Raw genomic sequence first — 25,230 nt, 5'->3', positions numbered from 1 at the left:
TTTGGGTTAAAAACACTTTGGACAGTGTGCTGCCTTTATTAGGTGGTCACACCAGGTGTGACGAAAGGTCCACATGTGTGGGGGGCCCAGCTGCCTGAGCCTGCTCAGCTGGTGGTCCCGGGAGGTCAGCACAGTGGCGCCTGAGAGCCCAGCCAGCCACCAGAGGGGTGAGAGACACGGGAGAAGCGTTCTGTTGGGTGCTCACTTTTTGGTCTATAAACTGGAAGGACGGCTCGGATTTACATAAATACCTTTATTGTGAGTAACAGCCTCTGCTGAGCTCCGTCCATCAGTCCGCCCCGAGCGGGTGCGTCACCTGCGCGACGCCCGTGGTCCCCGGCTGTGCGCGGGCTCCTGTCTGGGCAGGGAACAGGCCGTGCGCCCCTGCGCGCCGCGACAGGAGGGACGCCCCTCCCCCGGCAGGAGCTGCCCGCTTTGCCATGCAAGACGAGACGCAGTCCGGCCACTCCCTAGTTGACCTTGTCCTGGAATATGTACAGGTTGTTGGTGGCAGCCACGGCGATGATGCTGTCGGCGGGGTGCCAGGCCGAGTGCAGGATCTTCTTGTTGAAGTCCAGGCTGTCCACACTGATCTCGTCCTTCTTCCTCTTCCCGCCGGGACACACTCTCCGCGGCTTCAGGCTGGCGCGAGGCTTGCTGTTCTCTCTGGAAGCTTCCAGGGTCACGTCCCTCCGTGTGTTCCTGTCAAACATCCTGAAGAAGTTGTTGTAGGACCCCGTCATGATCGCGCTGTTCAAACAGAGAGAGAAGCACGTGTGAGCCAGCAGGCACTCGGTGCCAGGCCAGCACCGGCCGGGCTGTGTGGTCACCTTCTGGGACCCTGCGCTGTGTTACAGAACCATCTTAGAAATGAGACCTGCAAAGTAACTGTGGTCAGGAGCGACACGCATGGAGACCTCCTTACTGAGCTCCATATATGTGTACATATGCGTATGGACAATGGCAGTGAAAATAAACATTGCAGAGTGAAAAGGCAACGGATTCACACTCTTTAATTATACTGATGTGTTTTTGAAAAAGATTAAAAACAAAACAAAACCCTTTACGTATCAGCTGTCCCAGCCACAACTAACAGGACAGTTTGTTTTCCAGCCCGAACTTCTGTGCTGTCAGTGATTCCAAGCTGATATCCACGTTCACATTCAACAGACGCTAGTCTGATTTGTCACGACTGTGCCATTCACAGGTGAGCAAAGAACGTCCTTGTAAACTCATTAATTTCAGAGTTTTCCCACATGAAGCAACAAGTAACGAAGTGAGGTGGAGTCCCTGGGAGGGATGTGGGGGACGCAGAACCCCACTGCACACTGTGCTCCGGACGCTGCGGGGCTGCTTCTTAGGACTGGTTCTAATGGCGTTCAGCAGATCATATGTCACCATAATCAATTCCTGTTACACTGGTGAAAGCTTCTGGCCTTTTTCTAGAAAGGCAAGAGCAGAGAGGCTGGACGACAGCAGACACTGCCATGCTTGAGCCCTGGCTTTGGGATGCGTCCAGTGCCGCATGGGACATGTTCCGACCACAGTCCGGCCTCCCCTGGCGGACGTGACCAGTCTTTGCGTTTCTCCTCGTCTCCCTCCTCCGACAGCCACGTCCTCCTGTCTCTGGTCACGGCACCATGAGCGGGAAGCCTGGTGTTTGATTCACACGGTTCAAGACTGATCCAGGCTGTGGCCAAATATGTCAGGGTCTGATTCACCTCGTCTGAACTTCCCACCAGAGAAGAAGATACACCGCGGAGAAAAACCACGCCCCCGGCTGGCGTGCCCCGCCTGTGGGAACCCCGCCAGCCTCAGTGGGTTCCCAGCAGCGCTGCTGGCAGGGCCCCTGTGCTTCGCTCTGCCCCCCAACAGGAGCTTCCAGGGAATGAGGCAGGGGAGTGTCCGTGAGCAGGAAGTAACAAGTCCATGTTCCTGGACAGCCTTTGGAGGTTCCTCGGCACAGGTGACTTCAGTGGGTTTAACTCAGACACAGCGAAGAGGAGAAACGCACGACCACGTGCGGGAGCACAGTCACTGCTGACACGTATGCGCCCTGCGTCCCGAGGCGCCGACCCTGTGCTCGGCTACATCCCGAGGGGCGGCACGTCCTGTGGCCCCGACGCGGCCGCACGGGGTGCTGTGTGCGCTCTGCACCCTCCCGAGCCTCCCATGGGGCCTGTGGCTCACGCCGCTCCGCGACTTCCAGCCACTGCACCTGCGGCCGCCGGGTGCTCTGCCGAGAGTGTCGCCCCGTCCGCGTCTGTGCAGGTCCGGGTCCCGCCTTCAGTCGGCCACAGCTCCAGCGCGCTTGCCGTGTGCTCTGTGACGTCTGATGTCAGTGCCTGTCCCGCTGTCTCCAAGGACTGGCTCGCTTGTGGTGGCACAGCTTCCCCGAGAGCTCCTGTACCTGACTGCTCGGGGAGCCCGAGCCTGGGGCGTACCCACAGGGGCCCTCCGCTGGGTGGGCCGCACGCCCCGCACACTCTCGGGGGGTTGCCAGCCCGGCCCTCGAGTGCTGAACACCTGGCCCGCCTGCCAGGCCTGCGTCTGCAGGGCTCCAGTGCAGGCTGCTGACCACGTGCCAGGACGGCTCTGTGTGCGCGGCCGACACAGCCCACGGCCGGTGCGGCAGCCTGGGCCCCTCGCGTCACTCCTGGGGGACTGGGGAACCACGTGGACCCAGGAGTCTCAGGTCCTCAGCCAGCGCCCATCAAACACTCAGGGGGGGCCCAGAGGTTTGCAGCCGGTCTGTTCCTGCAGACGCCAGCGCACTCCCCCGCGACACGCAGCCAGGGCAACAGACTCCATGCCGCTGTGACGGAGGACAGGCTCACGGTCACGAGTGTCAGGGTTATAATCCGCCCCGGCCCAAGGATTCCCCAGGGACCCCATCTGAACACAGACAGACCCTTCTCTGTGGCCACGGGGCCTGTTTCAATGCCTCGCCTGCAGGGCCGCACGGCTGAGTGTCCCGCCCCTGGGCTGCGTGAGCGGAGGCAGAGGGGGCCTGGCGCCGTCCTCGCCCCCGGCCCTCGTACCACCGCCCTTCCTGTGAGCCCCACTGAGTGTGTGAAGGTGGGCGGTGCCCGTGCTGAAGAGCTTTCCCGCGTGCCCACCAGTCCCTTTCTGCCAGGAGCGCTGTGACATGAAGCTCCGTTAAAGATGACGCAGGATCACACCCTCCCATCCTGAGACAGAATCGTTTGTATGACGTTAGAGGGAACTCAGCAACACCAGTGCTACCGCCTTCCAAGAATGTGCACCAAGTAGCCACCAAGGTGCCAGAGCTGTCACACTGTGAACGAAATCAGACGCTGCCCTGGCTGTAACCACCTGTCCAAGTGCGACAGGAAAGGCAAGCGGGGCTGTGGCCACACACACTGACGGGAAGGGGCTCCCGCCCCCCTTCCTCTTCACTCACCTCGGAGAGTAAACATTACGGGATTATCACTCGCGCAGCCTCTGGAAAGCACCGTGCGCCCAGGACTGTGCTTCCCGTCTCATCCAGGAGGGGCCACGGGCCAGGGGACGGCCGCCCAGGCACCCTGGGTTCCCCTTGAGACCGTCACCAGACACACAACCGGCCTGGAAAGTCACACCTGCCAGCGTCCCCCACGCAGCTGCCCCCGCTCCCGTCGGCCCCGGGCCCCGAGGGAGACGAGGCTGGACGGGCGGCCCTGACACCGGCTCACCTGTCCGGGCCGTTCCAGCTGCACTCGAACTTGTCGAAGATGCAGTCGTTTTCATACAGAGAACACAGCTTGCTTCGAAGGTACTCATGGACCTTAATGAGATCACAAGGGGGTTAGGAAGCGTCACGGGGGGCGGGGGGGGGGGGGGCACGTCTCCACGTAGCAGCCTCACCTGGTGGGTCTCGACAGGCCGGCTCTCCATGTTGAGATCCCAGACCTTCACCGACAGGTAGTCTCGGGTCATCATGTACCGACCGCTGTGACTGAATTTCACATCTGAGATGGAGGAAATTATTTCTGAGAAGAAAGACCTGCTGCTGGGATCTTCAGGTTCCTCAAAAACTGAAAAACACAATGTTTTCGACTTCTGTTTAGAGACCAGACAATCATCACTCTGACACCCCTGAGGGACGCTGCTCCAGGGCCGTCTCTGCACGCTCCTGGTCTCCCACTTCTGTGCTTGAGACGCTCAGACAGGACACCCCAGTGCCAGCAAGTGACGAGGGGCAGCCTCGGGAGCACGAGCCCTGACCTCACGCAGACTCAGACCAGCGTCTCTGTGGGCGAGGCCTCGACTACCGGGAAAAGCTCCCAGGACGTGCTGGTGTGGGTCCTGGTTAGTTCCCTGTGCTGACGGGAGGCCGCTACTGCGCAGGCGCCTGCATGTCCTTGTGGCTCCGGGCCCTAGCCGACACGTCCGGCCTCGCCTGTCCCCGTTGACGGAAGACAGACGCGTTGCACGGGAATGCAGGCGCTGCGCTCAGGCCTCCGAGAACGTGCCCCACGTCTGCTGAGTAACCGCGGCCTCCACCTGGGCGCGCCACGGCCCAAGCTCCCACGACCCGCACGGGCCACCTGCCGTGAGCTGTTTTCATGACTCAAGGGTCAGGATCCGCTGTGATGAGATGGGACCCCCACCTTCCTTGGCAGACCCGTCTGCAGTTCTGCTCACTCAGTGGTCAGCCACAGCCATCCACCCACGTCCTGCACCCACGCCCTGGGCACTGCTGTGCCTTTAGCTCCGTCAGCCAGGGGCGAGGAGGTCTGCACAGCCTTTCACTTTAAGCTTTTTACGTTAAGTACGGGAAGCTGTAGGTCTGTTGGCTCTCTGCACGTGAGATTAGTGTTAGGTAAGCTGGTGGCAATCCCAAGCATTTATTTAAAAAATTACACTGTTGACAAGCGACTACTCTTAGAACCTGAAACTGTTCATTCAAGCCTTTAGCCTCAAAAAAAGGGAGTGAAGCAGGAAGGTGGTGAGCTCGCTGATGCCAGGCCCTCACGTGCTGGTGCCCACGACGGGGGAGCCACCGCAGACGCTGGCCAGGGTGAGCGCCCAGGCGCTGCCTCGAACAGGACGGGCCACCGGGAGCTCCGGCACCTGCCAGCAAAATCTCTGCAACACACGTCACATCCCCCCGACACGCGCAGATGTTCTACAAAGTCGGGCCTGTTCGTGGGTGGAAGTAAAACGAAGCCACAACCGTCCTGGCCTGGAAGGAGTCAAGGCGCGGGTTACAGTGCCAGGTGCTCCCGAGGACGGGCGGGCAGCGGGAAGGGTCCTGGGGCCAGTGCGTCCGGGCAGCCCTGGCCCAGGCCTCACGCACAGAGCTGGAGGCTGCTGGTGGGTTCCGGCTGCCCAGCCCGGAGCCCTGGGCCGGCCCTCTGGGGCTCCAGGCAGAGCAGGGGCGACAGGCGTGCCCGGCGCGGGGGCGGGCTGGATGCAGGCCCGCGGCGTCACTTACACTTGGCGTGCCGGTCACACAGGGCCGAGGCGCGCATGTCGCACAGCCGGACGGAGCCCTTGCTGCTGCTGTACACGAACACGTTGCACTGGTGCGGGTGGAACTCGGCCGCGGTGATCACCTCCGTCAGCTCCTCCATGTTGGCCGGCTTGATGTCCACGATGTCTGCAAGTGCCGTTAAGGCTGCAGGGGCGGTTTTAGCTAGTCCACGGGCCCCGGGGCTGGGGAGGGGACGCAGCCCGCGGCGAGCCGGGCCATCACACAGTCTCCAGGAGCTCTCGCCCGGTGAGAGGTCCACACCGATGCCTCGAAGCCCAGGGCGATGGGCCTGGGACACACCCATGCGCACACACAGGGAAAGACAATCACACACAGACACAGAGAAACAGGCACAGGCACGCACACACTCTCCAGCGCACTTTCCTCTCGCTGCCGCCGTGGGTGTCCCAAGGGGCCTCCGCACAGATCACACGGACCCCGTGCGGTACGTGAGGAAAGCAAGCTCCCGCCTGCACAAAGACCCCATGCTCTACCCGGAAGGAGCTACACGCACGAGTGTGCCCGAAGTCCAAGGGCCGCCTGCCCAGCTCTCCCCGGCAGCAGACCCGAGGCGGTGTGTGTGCTCACGGCCACCCAAGCACGACTCCCGGCTCTAACCTGTCACACGAAGGGCGTCTGAAGCACAGCCGCGGGACTGTGTATGAAAAGCAACGCAAGCCACGCCTGCACAGGTGAGCCCGTGACGTGGCAGCTCGCACAGCTCATGACGGAAAAACAGGTGCTCCCGACAGGAGAAGATGACGGTGGACAGTAAAACACACTCGCGGAAGTGGATCGGACATCACAGAGACCCGTGGCCCCAAAGAGCGGCTCGTGACAGGAAGGCAGCGTGTGCAGGGAACCCTGCAGGTACAAACCCACATGCCTGCCAACACGGAAAGACGGTCACGTGTGCAGTGACCCTGCAGGTACAAACCTGCCAGGCCTCCTGACCGCCCTGGTGCTGGGAACTTCACTGTCGCCGTGTTGAGGACAAGCTGGTGTTTTTAAAATGTGAACCTGCTCACCCAGTCAGGCTCCTTACCCTGGACACCTGCTGGGGGGCCAGCGCCTGCCTTCCTCTGCATTATTCCAATTTTATTCAGAGGAAGGTGACTACAACCAGAGGGTCTGAGGGTGAGAACAGAGAGGAGACAGGAGCGGGGGCACACACGCGAGGATCACCACTTGGGAGGTTTTGCTAGAGAAAGAAGAGGAGGAAGAGGAGGGTGGCAGTCAAACACGCGGCCCTACTGTTGCAGGAAGACAGATCTCTGGGTAGGGGCATTCTCGTGCCCCACCACCCAGGTGGCATCCCGTGACTCAGGAGACGATGAGCAACTCTCGTCTCCGCCTTCGGCTTTACGCTGTCGAGGCCACTGAGTCGTGGAATCCTGGGTAAAACAGGTTCTGTTGTGTACTCCGTCTGCTTCCTTGTTAATGAAGTCTTGATATGGAGCTGGCTTTGAAGATTAGAGTGTCTGTCTGCCTTGCTTCCCTGATAGGTGCTAGACATATCAATGATACTTTCACTTGTAAAATTCTCCTATTGTTGGCTGTAAAGCTCATACCCCCTGTTCTATTTTTAGTAACTTTTGAAACCCTAATAAAAGGAGGATGAGGCTTCTCGCTCTCCGCTGATGGTCTGAGCGAGCCACAGCCCTCCGTTCGTTACTGGCCAATCATCCTGCCTGCCGGATTTATTTCAGCGTCCGAAACCACAACAAACGCAACACCCTACCCTGGTGGCAGGAGGGGCAGGGCTCCCCCAGTTAAGGACAGCCACGGATAAGCCAGGTGTGAAGTGCAAGAACTTAAAGCCCCACACACTTCACCTCCCGAGGTTACGTGAGTAAGAGCAGAGGGGCCAGTGCCAGACGCGGAGCCTCAGCGGAGCAGCCGTGGGGCCGGTGGGCTGGCCGGACGGCACCCCATCCACCACGTGGGAAAGCTGACTGACGCCGCCCGGTACGTACGTTTCACAGGCCCCTCACTTTCTGGAGAAATCAGTAACTTTTAAAATGAGGAACTAGCCAGTAATATTTAGATTTTCACCCTAAAAGCAACATTAGCAGGTATCACTTAAAGATGAATTTCTGACTACTCCTTAAATAGTGCATCTTCTTAACAGAACTCGTCTGTGATCGGTCACTTCTCGGGTTGCGTAATTAAACGTCATTCTCAACAAAGTCAGTAAACTTAGCAAACTTAGCCAATAAAAAAGGAAAGGAAAAAAAAGCAGTAACTTTGACTTTTCCAATACACCCCACTTCAAACTGCTTCCTAGTCACCAGGAAGGTGATGGAATTGCGCCCTGCCCATCAGAGAGAGCTTTTCCCAAAGGGTACTGTGTTTGTGGGGACATGCATTCAGGCTCCCGGCAGCAAGGGCCGGGGGGGTCTGTGCTGAGGCTCCCTGTTGGAGAATGTGCCCAGGTGAGGGAGACCGCCTGGCGAAGGATACTAAAGCTTCTGTCCGTGATCTCCAAGTGCCACAGGTTAACCCTCAGGTCATCTGCAGAGAGATACGTTTCGTGGTCACTGTTGACGGAAATAGAATTTATATGGTATGTGTGAGCATTTGCAAAAATTCGTCGTGGACTTGCTTCTACCATGAGGTCCATGGGCTTCAATATTGGGACCTAAAAACGAAGGAAACAGAAATTCAAAACGAGACCCCAGCAGCGTGGAGCCGGCACACACAGCAGACAACAGAAGGCGCGCCCCCGTCTCAGGTAACGCCCGGGCCGCCCCTCCCGGCTGCCACTGCCAGGACCGACCCTTCCTCGCACGCTGCCTCCGGGACTCTAACGCCTAATGATGTGACTTTACTGTCCTGCCCGCCCCTGGGCCACAAGCCGCCCGAAGCTCAGCCAGACCCTCCCTGTCTGTCCGTCTGGCAGCGGGCAGGGGCCGTGGGCTCCTCTCTGCCTCCATCAGCGGCCAACAAGGCGGGCTGTGGGGGACAGGGCGCAGGAGCGCACAGGAGGGGCCCTGGGAGCGGGGCGTGCCCTTCCTCAGCCCGGCACTGGCTCTTAGAGGCACTTACTCCAATGACAGGGTTTGAAAAGGGGCCTGGAAACCGCATTCCTGTGGAGAGGAGCCAAGGTCAGGGGAGGCTCTCCAGGGGACAGGACACCGCACTGAAAGGGCACCGGGGAAAGCAGCTTGCCGGACGCGGACCCGAGGCGGCGTCACTGTCCGCATGGGGCTGGGTTCACTCTGGGTTCCATAAGCTCGGCCTGACACAGCACACAGCTCTCTGGCCTCACCCCCCTGGACGTGGGGCGACACCACCAACCCGCGCGGCCTCGTGACGACTGTCCCGTCCTGCGCGTCTCCTCGGCAACGCTCACGGGTCGCGCCCCAGTTCTCCTGACCGCTGACGGGCTGGACTCCGTCCCGTGCGCCCGCCACCCCAGCCCCCCACCTGTACCCAGCGCAGGGGAGCCGAGGGCTGGCAGCTCGGACGCCACATGCGCAGCGTCCCTGCGGCAGGGCCCTCTCTGCGGGGCCTCAGCAGCCCGCCTGAGCACGGGCGGCCCCCCGCGTCCCCAGCCCCCACGCAGCCCTCAAAGGCACCGGCCGTCGGCGCCGGGGACCCTCTGCACCGCGCGGTGCTGGCCTTCCTGTGCTGGCCTGGTCACCACGGCGCTTCCTGGGGAGCACGAGGCCCGGTTTGGCCTCCCTGATGTCATATTTAAGGAGCCATCCAGGGCCTGTACCACAAGGCCAATGACAAGACACCAAGACTTTAAGTTTTACTTATCTTCACAGAAGTTAAAAATGCAAAGAAACCTAGGCATCAGAAGTGATGAAATATGGCTATTTCTTGCTCTCCCCAGGGACACCACGAAGGGAGAGGGGACTCGACAATTCAGAAAGGTAACGATGCCCGGGGACCGACAGGCAAGGGTTCTGAAGCACCTGCTCTGTTCGCCAGGGGAGACCCAGCTGGAACCACCGTAAATGCACCTCGGGGGCCTGCGGCTCAGCTCTCAGTCTGCGGCCTGCGCTCCGTCCCCGTGGGAGGTGGCCCGAACACCTCCCGGTCCTCAGCCCTCCCGTCGCTCTTCTGAGCCTGTACAGGGAAGGCTGGCTGATCCACCTAGAAAGACTCCTGTGTCTGTACTACAAGAACCCCGGTTCTGACACACGAACGATGTCATCATCACCAGGAACTTTCTGAACGAAGCAGGCAGATAACAGTGGCCTCAGGCATTACTCTCAGTCGTTCACAGAGAGGAGAGGGGAAAGGGAACGCAACGTGTACCCGCAGTGCCGTGATTCTAAATGGGTCTCGAAGTCGTCCGTCTTCATCCTTCAGGTTATAGCCTTCTGCTCTCTTATCCCGTTCACTTATTTTCCATAATTTAATAGTTTTATCTGAAAATAAAAACCTCACTCTCCGTATTAGAAGAAAAACCATTCCGTGCCCACCCCTGGTTGGGTGTTGTGCTAGGAAGCTGTGTGTGTTTCTAACTAGGGGTGCGCGCCTGCTCCCCACGTGAGCAGCGGTGTCAGCGCCGACCGCGGGGAGGGCAGAGCGGGCACCCCATGCCCTCGCGGGGGCTGCTGGTCCTCCTGGGAGGATGTGTTACGGGACAGTGAGTGTGTGTGTCAGCTCGGGGTCTTCAGCCCATCACTTGCTTCCTAGTGAATAGTAACCCTCCCCCCAAGTTTAAAGAAGAAATCGCTTTTGGAACAGATTAAAATAAAAACCTATACACAGAAGATGAAAATAAATCCTGAATCAAACAGCCATTAAAAACAAAAGTTCTTACCATTTGTAGAGAGTAGAAAATGAGCAGCATTCTGTTGTGGTAACCACCTAATTTTATTAATTTTTTCCTCAATTTCGAGACTTTTCAAATAGTCAAACTCCGGTTCGTGACTTTGAAAGGTGCTGTAAACATTGTACTCGCCCCTAGAATGAGGGCGGCCTTTGCTCTGCAAGGAGACAGGAAGCTGTTTTACTGAACGAGCACGCTGCGGGGACGTCAGTACTACCGGCGTGACCATCAAATGGCCACACACGGTTTTAAAAGTTGATAAAAAATCCCGGGCTCATAAGTGGCCCAGCAGATGACACTCAAAATTAAGCTCCTCGGTCAACGAACAGTCAGACAGACGAGAGCCCCAGGCCCCCGTTGTGGCCCCGCAGGTTCCGGAACAGCCAGGCTCCTTCGCGGGTACTGGGCTGGCTGCTGCCCCCCGCCCCCCGGGGACAGAGGGGAGCAGGACCCACAGAGTTGATGGAACGAGCAACCTGGCCCTGCAGGGCCCGAGCAGGACTGGGAGTGGCCGTCACCTGGAGGAGCCAGCCAGCACAGGGTGGTGCCCACAGGGACGGGGACGGTCAGAGGCAGCTGCAACCCCTGAGCTGGCGGGGGAACGCCCTGCCGGTGTCGGGACGCACCCTGTGCACGGCTTCAGCACACAGAACCGTTCCACGCGCTGCAGTAGAAGCAGAAACCCTGCCTGGGACGCTGCACACTGTCACCCAAACAGTGACCGATTCGGGGGGGGGCAGAGGATCAAGTTCGGTTCGGAAGTGACGTGCAAGCAGGAGACGGGAGGACAGGGCGGGCGCCATCCGTCCGCCCAGGGCTGCCTTCCCTTCTACAAACAGAGTCCGGCGGCGGCTCCCGGCACGTGTATAGTCACCTCTGAACGCTTCGTTTATAGGGAACGACACTTTCTATAAAAGTTACTAAGTATTTCACAATTGAAGGTGAAGAGACCAATGTCTGGTTAACTCCTGCTCCACAACGAGCATCTGAAGTGATCTCACGGTCGGGGTGTCTAAGTGTCGAACCGCCACGGTGTACACCTGAAGCCAATACTGCACGTTAGTGTGACCGAGACCTCAAACAAATGACCCTCTGTGTGGACAGACACCGCTCTGCACTGAATTAGGATCGCGTGTTAGAACCCACCTGCGAGGTGACATCGCCGCCCCCAGCGTGCCAACTGCAGGTGCTGCCCTGGCCTTGAAAGCGCCCTTGTCGGCGAGGCCGGGCCCCTCTTTCCCACGGCCCACGCCGCGCCTGTGTCAGGAGAACTGTCCCCTCTCACCCGCGGCCCCACTTCACCACCCCTGCCTCCCCACGGAAACGCGGGCCCCGGCATGCACCCCTGCCTCACAAGCGAGCACAGAGGAACTCAAACAGTACAACGAAATCCGTGGAACCCATCAGTCCTGACCTCAAGACACTAATCCACCAAGGAAAACAGCAGAGCATGAACAAATCAGCGAAGCGCCCACGTCCAGGGGCTGCCCGCATTCCCGGCCACTCCCTCCCAGCACAGGGCCCGGGGGCCCTCCTGCCCGGCCCAGGAGAGGCAGGACAGAGAAGGTGCCAGAAGGCTCTGTGAGGACTGGGTGCTGCGCAGGGCTGAGCAGAGCCTGGCATGTCGAGGAAGGGGCGGGGAGGCAGGCTGCCGTCACGGGCCTGCAGCCCGCGGCTGCCCCGGACGACCTGCTGGCCCAGAGCGCCAAGGCTGAGCTGAGCGCCAAGGCTGGGCCGCAGAGCCGGGGCCACGCGCGTGGTCGCAGATCCACAGGCGGGGCTGGAGCCCCTGGACAGAGAACCGCACTGCGACCTCTGCTCCCTCCTCCCTCCGTCCTCTGTCCCTGACCCGCTCACCCGGTGCCCTGCTCCCTGAAACAGGCCAAGAGCACATAAAAGCCCTTTGTGCTCATCAAAACACGAACAAAAAGACGGGGAAGCCAGTTGCCCAGTGTTTCCTAAACCGCAGCTGGTTAGGGTTATCTAGCAACGACTTAGCACACCTCAGCTAAACACGAGGTGACGGGTTCTCAAACCTGTAACACTCAGCGTGTGCTAATAAAATGACTGAGTTTCACCCTCATCTGTTTCTTATTTGACGCTAGTTTTTTTGAGGTTCAACAATGACCCGTAAAAACAAGGAAAATACATTTTCTATCAGGACACCATTAAAATGGCAAAATTTAAGGAACTACAAGGGAACTCTTAAATTTCAGACGGCTGCCTCAGCAGCCTGGTAAACAACCCTTCTGCTGAAAGGACACCCTCCCCCTCCACTTCCGGTGGAAAGGACCGCATGTACACTTCTCTTCAGCGGCACCCCGAGACAGCCCGCCTCTGGGATTAGAATGCAAACGGCAAACTCATCGCATCATCCGTGAAGATTCAGAGCAATGAACGATGGTATAGAAAACGTTCACAGGGAAGTCTTACCACCCCAGATCAGAGAATTAGGGTGGAAAAACTCCTTAGTCACACGGCCACACGCAAACCAGAGCTGCGGCAGACCCACTCTAACCGCGAACTGCTTCCCTTTCGCCCCAGCCACGCACCCCTTCCGTCGGGAGCCAGGGCCGACCCTGCAGATGCCCCTGGTGCCCCTCTGGTGGCGCGGACGGCCACACAGATGTCCCTGGAAGAGACCAGGGCTCACGAGCCTCGATACCCGAGTCTCACCACACAAGTTCAGACAAAGTTTAGAGACGCGTGCGAGCGGACAGAGAGGAAGGCGGGGCGCCCAGGCGCGCGCTGCCAGGGAGGCACAACACCTGCCGTGGAGGGGGTCCCGCCCGGCCAGAGCGCCTGCGCGGATCGTAGCCGTGCTCCTTCCGTCCCTGGCGTCCCCGGAGATGCCGATGAGCCCCGGGAGTGGAAGTGAAGGGACGGACCCCCAGAGAGGATTCTGGGAAGAAGACTCTGTGGCTCATGCGGCGGCAGAGACAGAGAACACGGCTTTGCTTCTCTCCTCGGCAGGGAGCTGGGAACGTTACTCGCTGCATCGGGGGTACGGGTTGTAAGTTACTGACCTCTTGTTCCCGCTGAAAAATAACCACTCTGCCACCCTTGTCTCCTGTTGCGAGAAGGTCTCCAGAGTAATTAAATTCAACAGTTGAGATGATGTCAGCTGTCAATAAAATAGAACACAGAAGCAATTTACCAGATGATGACTGTGAGGACAGTCAAAGTGAACATCAACAATCAACAAAGTCAAAAGATAAACACGTATAAAACTCTCTCCTTGGACAAAGTCAAGATTCACGGGAAGCTTGTAGTTACCGAGCCCCCGCTTCCTGGTTCTGGAGCCCAGACCAGTGACCACACGGGGATTTACGGGTTTTGCTCCAGTGGCCTGTGCACCAGGATTGATCTCAACTGGGCTGTCGGTGTAGGACAGAGCACAGAAATTTAGAAAATAAATCCTGAAAAGAAAGAACCGGTCCGGGAGACTGCTGCCTAATGTATAATGTGTGCCTAAAAGCAACTTTTAAAATAAATCTGATTGTTACAAAGCATTTCAGAAACACTGTCATCTCTAGGCAGCAACTTTAGTTGTAGACAGCACAGGCTCTAGTCCGCTGTCTGGATGAAGCCACTGCCACTGACAATGATGACATCGCTTCCCAGTGAGACACGGTCGGGCAGGTCCCTGAGACTTTGGACACCAACACAATTCTCCTGGACGTCAGCTCCTCAGGGGACAGAGGATACAGCCAAGTGCTGGACAATCCTTAGGTTTCCTAAGGACAACACCTGAGTTAGAGGGACGGATCTGAATTTGTGATGCGGACACTGAAGCAAGAAACACCCGCCCCCACCCGGCAAGGAAACTGGATTCCAGGAGCTCCTGCCCCAGCGCTGGTGTGGGTGTGACCCCCCTCCCCCGAGGGGCCACGACCTGCGTCGGCTGCCCCAGAAAGCCTCCTCTCTCTGGCTGCTCTGAGGAAGGACAGGTTCACTTCAGACTATCTGTCCGTTTCTGGGGCAGCAGCTCAGAGGGCGTGACCCCAGCGCGTGAGGACGACTGCTTGGGCCGCAGGGCATGGAAGTCGGTGCTAACGGCGGCCACATACGCCGTCTGCACTGCTCGGAAAGACCCCCGTGCTGGAATTATAGTACTTGAAGAGCTCCCAATGAAGTGACCACAATATAATTCTTAAAGGTCTGCACAGACATTTTGATCAAATAATTATTATTATGATTTCTTATTGCGTTGGCACAGTATATTGACTTTTAAGAACATACTTTTTCTTTTTTCCTTTAAAAAAAAATCTTCAATTAGACTTGGAAAAAGGGCTTAGGCTTCTTGTTAGAAGTGTCAGTTTTTAAACTAAATTACTCAAAATAACCCAATTTGCCTAAATGGAACTGAAATATTCTGTTTTGGACTAAAAGGGAAAAATCTATGTCACTTGTACCCAGAGGGTGTACGGTATGCTAGAATTAATAGTATTCCAGCTGTCAGTGGTTGTCAGCGTTAATTAAAACGGACTGAATCTCTTAGAAGAAAAACTCCCATGACTCGGCAGTGAAAAAGTATGTTCACTGAGCTACGTAAATGTGTATAAACCTAAAGTCAGAAATATTCTCTGCAGAGCTCTAAAATAAAAATAAACATGCAAACCCAATACTGATGAGAATATAGAACCAATGAAACTTAAATTACCAACGTGAATTTAACCCGACAAACACTCCTGTACAAAACCAGGCCGACAGCGCGCGCACAACCATGACTGAGGGCACGGAGCCGGCGCCTGAAACCGCTGTGCACCGTGCGACGACGCAATTCTGCCGCAGCGCCCAGCTGTCACTCACGCAGCCTTGCAGAGCAAGGCTGCTCGGTGACGTGGAAGTGGCCGGACCCGGGGCGCCGCTGACACGCCTGGCGCTGCTGAGACACGCCTGACACTGCTGTGAGACACGCCTGGCGCTGCTGAGACACGCCTGGCACTGCTGAGACACGCCTGACACTGCTGTGAGACACGCCTGGCGCTGCTGAGACATGCCTGGCACTGCTGAGACACGCCTGACACTGCTGTGAGACACGCCTGGCGCTGCTGAGACACGCCTGACACTGCTGTGAGACACGCCTGGCGCTGCTGTGAGACACGCCTGGCGCTGCTGTGAGACACGCCTGGCGCTGCTGAGACACGCCTGGCGCTGCTGTGAGACACGCCTGGCGCTGCTGAGACACGCCTGACACTGCTGTGAGACACGCCTGGCGCTGCTGTGAGACATGCCTGGCGCACACAGAACTGCTGCTGTCTGCAGCGCCCCCAGCACCACGGGGCGTCCCCTTCAGACTCCGAGTTGAGGGGCGGAGGCCACGGCTCATCCCCTCCCCTCCCTACCCCAAGGCAGCAGAAGGAAACTGAAGAGGCCCCGTCCAAAGGCGACAAGGAGGAGCGGGGGCTGATGGAGCCTGTGCAGAACTGTGGCCCTAGGCTTGCTTCATCCTGGCAGGTGGGAACCCACAGCTACGCCTGCTCGTGTCCCAAACGCTGACGGCCAGGAGTGAATCCTTCTCTCCATCCCCAGGGTCCCTCTCCAAAAGGATTAAGCCCCAGAGAGAAGCACCGAGGGTCAAACACGCAGGGCCCATAAAGAACTGAGCCGCCACAGGTGGTCCTCCAGCTGAAAAGCCACCTGCGTACAGCGGATGCCCCCAGGTCCAGAGAGGCTCCATCTGAAACATGGACCCACAGCTCAAGACCAGCTCATGTGTAAGAGCAAACCCAAAACAAAGAGGGAACATGGAGGAAAGAGGGACAGTGCGTCGATCAAATGTCAAAAGAAACAATTCACATCTCCAGTTCTGGCCAAGTGCCACGCTCACCACGGCCCGGGAGCCACTGCCGGGCAGAGAGGAGCGGCTCTGGGCCCTGCACGCCGCCGGTCCGCTGCCGTGTGATCGGGCAGGAGGCCTGCAGCCTAGCAGGTCCCGGAAAGACCAGCAGTGAGACCCGCTGTGAGAGGAAAAACAGGAAGCGATCTTTGAAATTCCGATCTAGGGCAAGAATTTAAAACTTCAGGCCTCTTCCAAAGGGTAGAGCAGAAAGACAAAGTGACGGCCAACAGGGAATAAAAGCTCGTCAGAGGGTGGGGTTGGGAGCCCCCTCACCCCGCCGACAAGGGCCAGGGCAGACGACAGGGAAAAGGGGACAACCACGCAAGCACGGACGCAGGGGCTGCGCAGAGGCCAAGCACGGCCGTGAACAGACCCAGCGAGGGGCGGGCCCCCGAAACCCAGAACCCCGAGGGGCACAGGGCGATGCGCAGAAGGAATCAGGCGCGTCCCACGGGTGCAGGGCCAACGGTGGGACGCTAACCGCCCGCAGGAGTCTGGTGGAAGGGATTCTCCACCTACAACACTACACGCAGCCAAGTTTATGACCCACTGGAGGGAGGAGGCAAGATGTGTCCAAACCTGCAAAGAGCAAAACAGCAACAAAGCCCTTCTCAGGAAGCCGCTGGAAGGCGCCATGTGTCCGCAGGAGAATAAACCAAGAGGAGGAAGTGGGGCCGTGGCGTCCCCACGGTGAGGAGCGAAGGCCCAGCGCAGGAGCTGGCGGTCCGGGAGCACACCAGCGGGAGGAGGCCGCGGCTCGGAGAGGTCGCGGGGAAGGTTACACAAACCCGTCAGGCCGTTAGGACAAAGAGCGCTAAAGACACAGGGACTCAGGGAGTAAAAAATCAGGCCACCTCAGTTCCAGAGAAACGATGAGAGGCAGACACAGCCTAGGTTCAGTCCGGACATACTTACGGGGCCAGCCCCAGGCCGCCGCCATCGGGCTTCTGATCGCTCACGGCTCCTCGGCGGCTTCCCTCCCTGCCACCTCTCCAGACGACACATGCTTCCTTGTGCTTCAGATTCAAACGTGGCAGTGATGCGTATTTTCCTCCTCTACATAGAAGAGCATGACTGAGGGAGCTTGGTGTGAAAAGAGGAGACTCTCTAACTGGGAAGTGACCTTCAAACACGGCCCACCACGCTAGAGAAACAAGGCCAACCACGTTTCTCTCCCTAAATGCTGCCTCTTACTAGCATCTGTCAGGCGGAGCACGTGCAGCCCTGAGAGTCTTCCTTATGCTCAATAAACACAGGTAAGTACGTTTAAACACACCTGAAAAGAATGCATGGGATTTTTAAGTTAGAGAAACCCTAAACTAGGTAAGATTATCAAGTAAGTGATAAAACAGGTCAATTACGTCAAACCTGAAGCAACCACAATTACTCGCCCCCAGTAGGTGACTATTTAGCTTTCTAGGAACACATTTACTGAGGTAAACATTTCAAAAGTACCTGCAATGATGACTAGAAACAACATAAACAAGAAAGTAGGTTAGAAACGTGCAATTTCCTAATTCAAAAAATTCACATCTAATTCTGCCGTGAAACAGAATAAAATTCTAATGTATTCAAGAGAGAAAACAAGCCACATACTGAAAATATTTGCAAAAGACACACCTGATAAAAAACTATTATCCAAAATATACAAAGAACTCTTAAAACCCAACACTAAGAAAAGCACCCAACTACAAAATGGGCACGAGACCCTAAGAGACGCCACACCGGAGAGGACACGCAGCTGGCAAACCGGCCTGTGAAGAGATGCTCCGTGTCCCGTCACCAGGCTCAGGGGCACGGCAGCACCCAGCGCGGCACCGCGTCTACAGCAGCGGTGTCCACTCGCCTTCACAGTCGAAGCCCCTGGATGTCCCTCAGCAGGCGAAGGGGCTAATCAACTGTGGTGCCTCCAGACAACGGACTCATTATTCAGCAAAGAATGAAAAGAAACGCGTTACCAAGCCACTGAAAGGCACCAAGAACAGCGACGCACAGACTCAGTGAACGAGAGCGATCGGAGGAGGTGCCCACTGTGCGACGGCAGCAACGTGCCCGCCTGGCAAGGACAAGACCATGGAGACGTAAAGACCCCCCGTGGCGGCCGGGCGCGCCCAGGGGAACAGAGGGTGACAGGTGCGACGACTGTGTTACAACAGTGATGCCGTCACCAGACATCCGTCCAGCCTGGACATGTGTGACAGGAAGTCCTGCAATGCACACCTGGTCCTATGGCCTTCCGGTACCCGCTGACGTCTGCCTCGGGTGGGCCACCTCCAGAGCTCCGCGCTCAGTGTCCCGTGGCGTTACGTCTCCACCCAGGCTGCTTTCTGATAGACACAGGCCTCTGTGATCCACAATGAGGGTGTTCCATCTGGCCGATCACTTGACTATTTTGGGGCACTTAAGTTTTTCCAGATGTCCTACTGCTGCGACACACAACTCTGTACACACATCTGCACGAAAGGCTGGCATCTCCCTGGACGAGTCCTGTAAGGAGGGTCCCAGCCTGTGCTTCAAGTGTGATAGGCAGACAGGCCAATCGGCCCTCTAAAAAACTGACCCTCTTTTGGAAATGCAACCCCCAAATAAAACCTCATCACTGCTTCCCCTTACATTTCTTTGCTAGTTAATGCCAATTCTTTGAGGATTTAACTCTTTCACACACTCCCTTTAAAGACGAACGACAGGCCGATGGATGTGGTTACGAATGTGGACCTATCGTCAGTTTTTCTTCCATCACCTTTTCCTCATTATCAGGGGACCTGCTCCCTCTGCGGCGGGTACGGCGAGTCGCTGAGAACTCAGTTACTCAAACGCTACTCTGTGGGCCAACACAGCGCTGCGCGCTGCCCGAGGCGCAGGGAAGAAAACCTGTCCCAGGTGCCCGCGTGGCCACCTTCCTGCTTCCGCTGTGTTTCGTCATCTCCGGACATGGAGACAAAACAGGCCGGTCTGCCCCACACGCCGAGATCTCCGTGACTTCCCCTGACCCTGCTTTCGTGGTTGCCCTGCCCGAGCTCCGAGTCCCGTGACCAGGGACCGCTCTCCTCGTCGCATTCTGCTTCCGCCCCACACCACTGTGGGCCCACACGGGGACCTTGGCTTCTTAATTTCCAACAGCAGCGACACCCACAGCAAACCCACTGTTAAAGACACACGTACACTAGCATAACTGAACTCCGGGGCAGGAGAGTGTATGAAACGGGGGCAAAAGAATTAACATTCAAGGTTGATAATAAAAACCGTTCAAAGAGATTAATATTCACAACATCTAAAGAGCTTTTAAAAGTTGATTTCCCAAAGGCTCGGTAGAAAAATGATATGACCCAACAATTCACAAGAGAAATAGAAACAGTCAAGTAAAAAAAAAATCTCAGTGGCATAACCAATAAGGAAATACAAATTCCAATACTGAATGTGCCACCGAAATAGGTGAAATGAAAGGACTGAGGTTCTCAGCACAAGTGGGGGAGGAGTTGCTCTGTGGACACTCTAGGTTGGCACAGCCTTTGCACCAGGGGCCTCTGACAGTGTCCTCTCCCAGGACTTGTGCTCCAGGAGCACCTGCCCAGGGCAGAGGGAGGTGCCAGGCCCCACTGCAGCATCTGCGGGGGCAGCAAACCTGGACACGGAGAGGAGGGGACTGGGCAGATGAACGAGGACTGCTGTGCAGCCATCCCAGGAGGCAGACACAGCTACGCAGGCAGGAGCGTGGCTCGCACACCTCAGCAGGGGCTCAGGGCCGGCAGCACCAGGACTGAGGCTAGACCCGCTGGCTCTGCGACTCTGGGCAGGTGACCGAGTCTGAGACTCACTCCCCTGTAAGATGCAGATGGCAGCGGCTCTGATGTGCCAAGTGGCCGTGGCGACAGTGAAAGGAGCTCAGGTCCGTGCACACTTACCAGGAGCTGGGCTGCTGAGAGAGCTCAGGTTACAGCCCAGGAACGCAGAGGAGCACGTTGCCAAATGGCATTCGTAAGATTTGTGTTTTATAAAAAATAAAAGAATGACTGCTTATACCCTAAACTTTAAAATAAAACTGAGTAAATGCATAAGAAGTGCTCTGAAAACACCCTCGCACTTCGTAACCCACGGGGCTGACACAGCCGAGGCCCCGTGAGCAGCACGCGGCCAGCGCTCCACAGCCTGGTCCGTGAGGCGAGGGGTCGGGCTGAGGACAGGCTGCTGGAGTAAGAGTGGCCGAGGAGCGACTCGCGGAGAAGCGGAACTGCGATGGCTTTAGAAGGGTGGGTAGGACACACAGATAAGGACATTCTAGGCCGGGACAGGGACGCGCGCGCAGAACTGAAGGGATGAAAAGCACCAGTAGAAACAATGGAAAAACCAGGGTCAGGTGTGGCGGGAGAAATCAGGGGTGAGTGGAGAGACTGGAGGGAGATCGGGGGGAAATAAGAAACCGCTCTTCTTATACTTAAATACGGCTGCAGCGGAACACCCACGAACACAGCTGTACCCACCATCGGCAACAACCTGCAGGTCACAGAAGCACCGCACGCTGCCTGATCTCAACAATAACCCTCCGATGCAATTTCTATATAAATAAGCTAAGGCTCAGAGAGGCCCCTCAGACCTAATCACTGGCAGACACACACCAAACCCAGAACCTCCCGTGGGAGAACAGACTTTCAAAACCAAGGAGTGAGCCCCGGCTGGTGCGGCTCAGTGGACGGAGAACCAGTCTGCAGAGGGAAGGGTCGCCGGCCGATTCCAGGCAGGGCACAGGCCTGGGCTGCGGCCGGGCCCCTGGCTGGGGGCGTGTGAGAGGCGGCCGCACATGGATGTTCCTTCTTTCTCCCTCCCTTCCCCTCGCTCTAAAAGTAAGGAAATAAATAAAATCTTTAAAACCGAGAAGTGCGGTTTAATACTACCATAAATCTTGAAAACTTACACCCGTTGACATAAGCGAGGCCAGTCCAGCTGTCTGAGCGTGCGGCCCGGTCTCAGAGATGTTACGCTGACGCGCCCTCAGTAAGTGCGCCGGTGTGTTAAGAAAACCACGCGTGTCCGACTCCTAAAGGCAGAGGCTCCTCGTGAAACTCCTAAGTTAAATGGCAAGCATGTTCCCAGGCCATTTCCCTCTTTGCTGGCTTTCCCCGGAACACGCTTTCCTGAACTGTTAGTATAAGTGGGAAGGAACTGGAAATTACTCAATGGAATGCAGACATCACATTGGGAATAACTCAAATAACCGGACACCCTGTCCCGCTGTGACTGAGAAAGGAAAAAATCAATGAATACGAATGCCATCTTCTACGTACTGGAGAAAACCACCACCAATCATCCTGCTCTGAAATGACCGACCGCGACCGAAGAGTTTCACCGTCACTGCCTCCACACTTCACGGGTTCCGAGGGCACATCTGCCCCTGCTGATGTCTTGGAAACCAGACTCTCTCCCATTCAGCAACACAGAGCAGCTTCCTAGTATCAGTGCCCAAGTGCCCTTAATCTTTCTTCCCGTCCCCGGCGTGAACCTTCCCCCATTCCACGCCACCCATGCAGACCCTGCGGAGGCTGGCCTGGCCAGGTTCCTCAGACACCCCGATGACTGATGTAACCCTCCAGACACAAACTTGAGTTAAGCAGATAAACCTTTACTTTTCTTCAGTATTACTTCTCTAGAAAAACATTGTCTAATTTAAAGCAACAGATCAGATCACGGGTTAAAATACCGATTAAAACAGAGACACCAAATAAAACGCCGAGACTTAAAACTACAGGTTCTGAGATGAAAGGTCCCAGCTACTCCCAAGCGAGGCGCAACGCTCCCCCGCCCCCGCCCCGCAGCGTCTCCAGAAAGGACCCTGGGCACGAAGGCAGAGGCGCACCGAAGCTGCCCGCAGGAGGGCGGCTCCGCCACCGCGAAGCCCCTTGGCGGCCGAGCTCCCGGGCGGCTGCGACCCGCAGGTGCTTCCCTTCTCCGCTCTGCGCCGCCGTTCTCGTCCCCTTGTTACTGACCGTGCGGCGCGCGGGTGGGCACTTCCCTTGAAAGCACCTCGGTTTCCTTTGCTTTCGGGCGGTTCCCCACGGTTCCTCGCGGGGCGAGCTTCCGAAGGACGGGCCGTCCCCGGGAGGGGCTCTCGCACCGGCCCGGCCGCAGCCCTCGGTCCCGCCAGGCGGTAGCTGCGGACCGGGTCCCTGGCCCTGCGCCCTGGCTTCTGCGTCTAAAACTGGGGACAGCGATGAGCAGCGTCTCCCTTCGGGGTGGCGTGAGGACGGGGCAACGGACGCAGAGGCCCCGGAGCGACCTCCGCCTGGAACATCGCCCTCAACAGCCAGGAGCTGTCTGACGTCCGGGGCTGGGGATGGCGCCAATCCTTCCGGCTCGAGACGCTGCCGCGCTGCCGAGACCGACGAGCAAGGACCGGCAGCGTCCTCCGCTCCCGGCAGGCGCGCACCCCGGGGACGCGGGCCCAGGAGGGGCAGGCGCCGGGTGACGGCGACCGAGCGTCACGCTCGGAAAAGCTGCACGCGACCGTTTCCGAAGAGCGGAGGCCGTTTGGAACGCGGCCACTCGGAGGCCCAAGCCCGCGGCCAGGAAGCCTCCCCTGGTTCTCAGCCTCCTGCTCACGCCCTCCACCGGCGGGATGACGCTCGCCCGAGGGCGGAGGGTGAGTCCCCAGGGACTGTCCCCAGGCCCACGGTTCCTGGCGCCCTGCAGAGGCGGCAGCCCTGGGGGCGCGGTGGCCACCATCGCGCCGTCGCAGGCCGCGGACTTCGCACACGGACCTCAGGGTGCCCGGCCGGGCTGCTGCTGCGAGCGCAGCGGGGACATCCGGCATGTCTGCAGCAGAGACCCGAGCACAACGACCCTTCCAGAAGCAGTGCCGTGCCAGGCCCCCCTGCAAACACGTGAGTCCGGGCAGCGGGCTCAGCTCCCGGCGCGCGCGCCCTTCCACGCGACGGCATCCTCGGGTGTCCGGGCGCAGCGTCCGCCGCGTGTCGTCTCCGTTCCCCGGCGCAGTCCCTGGTCGCCGACGCCTCTTCCCGGCGTGGCTGCCGATGGAGCGGCGGGTCCCAGGCGGCTGCTCACTCCGGGGCCGGCGTCGCTCCGAGCACAGGCCGTTGGTCGGGACCCTCGGAAGCGCGGCGTGTTCGGGGTGAGACGCCGCCGCGCAGAGGGTCGCTGTAGCCGGATTTGGTCACACCGACCCCACGCGGGGCCCTTCCCCCACCCGGCCTCCACGAACGGCTCGCTCCTGCCACTCCGCGTCCGCCGACAGGACGCGCGCCCTGGGCGCAGAACAGCCGCCGCCGCCCGGCGGTGCGGAGCCGCCCGCCACCAGCCACGCGAGTCCTCAGCCCGGCCGACCCGCTCGCGGCCCGGGCGCCCTGTCCCGGGGCCGGGGCTGCACAGGGCCCGGAGGAGAAGGGCGGCTGCGCTCGCCCGGGGCACAAGCAGACGGCCGCGGGGCTCCCAGGCGGCACGGGGGGCTCCGAAGAGCCGCTTCGGGGCCGCGGGGCAGGAGCGGGGCGCGGCGTCGGGGAGACCCCAGCCCGCGCCAGCGGGGCACCGGCGCCGCGTCCCCGCAGGAAGAGAGGACGGACGGACACGCAGGAACCGCGGCCACCCGCCTGCCCCGGAGCCCGGCTGCCGGCAGCGGGACGGCCGAGGGCTGGCAGGCGCCTTGACCTTGGCCCCTCGGACCTCGGCGCGCACGCTCCCGGCGGCCACGGCCGCGGACCCGGGCGGGGGAGGGGGCGCGGAGGGCGCGGCCTTACCTTCCGCCACGTCCTCGTCGATGGCCCCCTTGACCTGCGAGAAGCACCACTGCAAGTCGTTGCCGCCCGCGGGGCAGCCGCCGCCTCCGGCTCCTGCGGACACACCGGGCGCGTCAGGCCGCGCGGCCCCGCCCGCGCCCCCGGCCCGCCCCTGCCCCGCGCGGCCCCTCACCTGCCATGGCCGGACGGCCGGCGGGCGCCGAGGCGGCGGCGGACGAAGCAGGCGGCCCCGCGCGGCTGCCGCCCCCGCACCTCAGCCCGGCCGCTACCGCCGCCGCCGCCGCCGCCGCCGCCGGGGAGGGACTTTTTTCCCTTTTCAAAATGGCGCCCAATGCCCGTCGCCCTGCTCAATGACGTCATTCCCCTCCGCCTCCTCCGCGGCCGCGGGCGGGGCCGCCGGGAGCTCCCCTGCGCCTGGGGGCGGGGCTTGGGGCTGCCGGGGGCGGGGCTTCTGACTGCGCCTGCGCGAACACCGCGGCGCGGCCCTCGGAGCCCGGAAGGGGGCGCTTCAGGGCGTCCGGGAGACGCCGACGCTGGCGGGCTGTGAACCCCGGGCCGGGAGGGACCTTGAAGACCACGTGCGGCGCTGTCGGCCTCCGGACTTCTCTCTCGGGTTGACGGGAGGGCTCAGGCGGCCCCGCCCCTGCCAGCGCCTCGGCCAATGGGAGTGCGCTCCGAGCGGCGGGCGGGGCGTCCGGGCTCGGGCCGCCCCGGAGCGCTTCTCCGCGCCGGCCGCCCCTCCGGGCCGCGGGTCCCTGCGGGCGGACCCAGGCTGCGCCCCGGGACGGCTGTGTGTACTTCCGATGGCGTCCTGGAGACAGCAGGTGAGCTCCCGCCGGCACGGGGCGGTGCGGAAGGGCACTGGGACGGCGGCCCGGCGGCGGGGGCGTGGCGGCGGGGTGGGGGCCGGGGCCGCGCGGTGGAGGCGGGCTGGGCTGCCGGCGCCGCCCCGCACCCGGAGCGCCTGCGGGGGGTCGTGCGGGCCCGTCCCGAGCGCGTTTGAGCGAAAGCGAGACAAGTGCAGGCCGCGAAGCGCCGCGGAGAACGGGGCGGCCGCCTCCCGTGGGACCTGCCCGGCGGCCCCCGAGCGGCTGCGACAGGGCGGCAAGGACCGGACTCCCCTCCCGCGGACGCTGGAACGGTGTTCGGACGCCCCCGAAGGCACGGCCGCGTGGATTCTCTCGTCAGCGACCTGCCTCGGACTGAAACGTGAAAGCCGCACGGGAGCCCCGGCCGGTCGCAGGGCACGTGCCGGAAGCAGCCCGCGAACCCGGATCGGGTCTCTCCGTCCCCCGCCGCCCCCTCCACTGCCTCTCAAACCGAACAGTAGAGCGCGCTGAAAAGAACAGAGAGAGCAAAAGTAACCTGTTCC

General features: G+C 59.5%; 1 protein-coding gene across 3 annotated transcripts; it reads right to left on the bottom strand.

Moving 5' to 3' along the window:
- PPP2R2D (protein phosphatase 2 regulatory subunit Bdelta) lies at positions 1-24,110 on the bottom strand. 3 transcript variants are annotated; one of them, XM_090278793.1, is made up of 10 exons: positions 24,031-24,108; positions 23,859-23,951; positions 13,298-13,395; positions 10,263-10,428; positions 9,752-9,864; positions 7,943-8,120; positions 5,441-5,605; positions 3,868-4,037; positions 3,696-3,787; positions 1-750 (listed from the first exon to the last, which is right to left on the bottom strand). In XM_090278793.1, the coding sequence occupies exons 1-10, from the start codon at positions 24,035-24,037 to the stop codon at positions 471-473; spliced, it is 1,362 nt and encodes a 453-aa protein (XP_090134919.1). In that variant the 5' UTR covers positions 24,038-24,108; the 3' UTR covers positions 1-470. The 3 variants fall into 3 exon arrangements, with proteins under 3 accessions (XP_090134919.1, XP_090134921.1, XP_090134920.1); XM_090278794.1 differs by lacking the exon at positions 1-750 and adding an exon at positions 1,012-2,815 and having other exon boundaries at positions 24,031-24,110; XM_090278795.1 differs by lacking the exons at positions 9,752-9,864; positions 10,263-10,428 and having other exon boundaries at positions 24,031-24,105.
- Between the last annotated feature and the right edge of the window lie 1,120 nt (positions 24,111-25,230).

Source organism: Furipterus horrens, unplaced genomic scaffold (assembly GCF_987537825.1).
Source record: "Furipterus horrens unplaced genomic scaffold, mFurHor1.1.pri manual_scaffold_5, whole genome shotgun sequence".
Lineage (NCBI taxonomy): Eukaryota > Metazoa > Chordata > Mammalia > Chiroptera > Furipteridae > Furipterus > Furipterus horrens.
This window is presented reverse-complemented; position numbering and strand designations above follow the sequence as displayed.

What these genes read in the sequence shown, in the direction of transcription:
- PPP2R2D (XM_090278793.1), bottom strand. An exon ending in TTAGAATCACGGCACTGCGG is followed by an intron (nt 8,121 to 9,751) that starts GTACACGTTGCG and finishes CTTCGTTTTTAG; the next exon opens with GTCCCAATATTGAAGCCCAT. An exon ending in AGCTGGAACGGCCCGGACAG is followed by an intron (nt 751 to 3,695) that starts GTGAGCCGGTGT and finishes CTGTTTGAACAG; the next exon opens with CGCGATCATGACGGGGTCCT.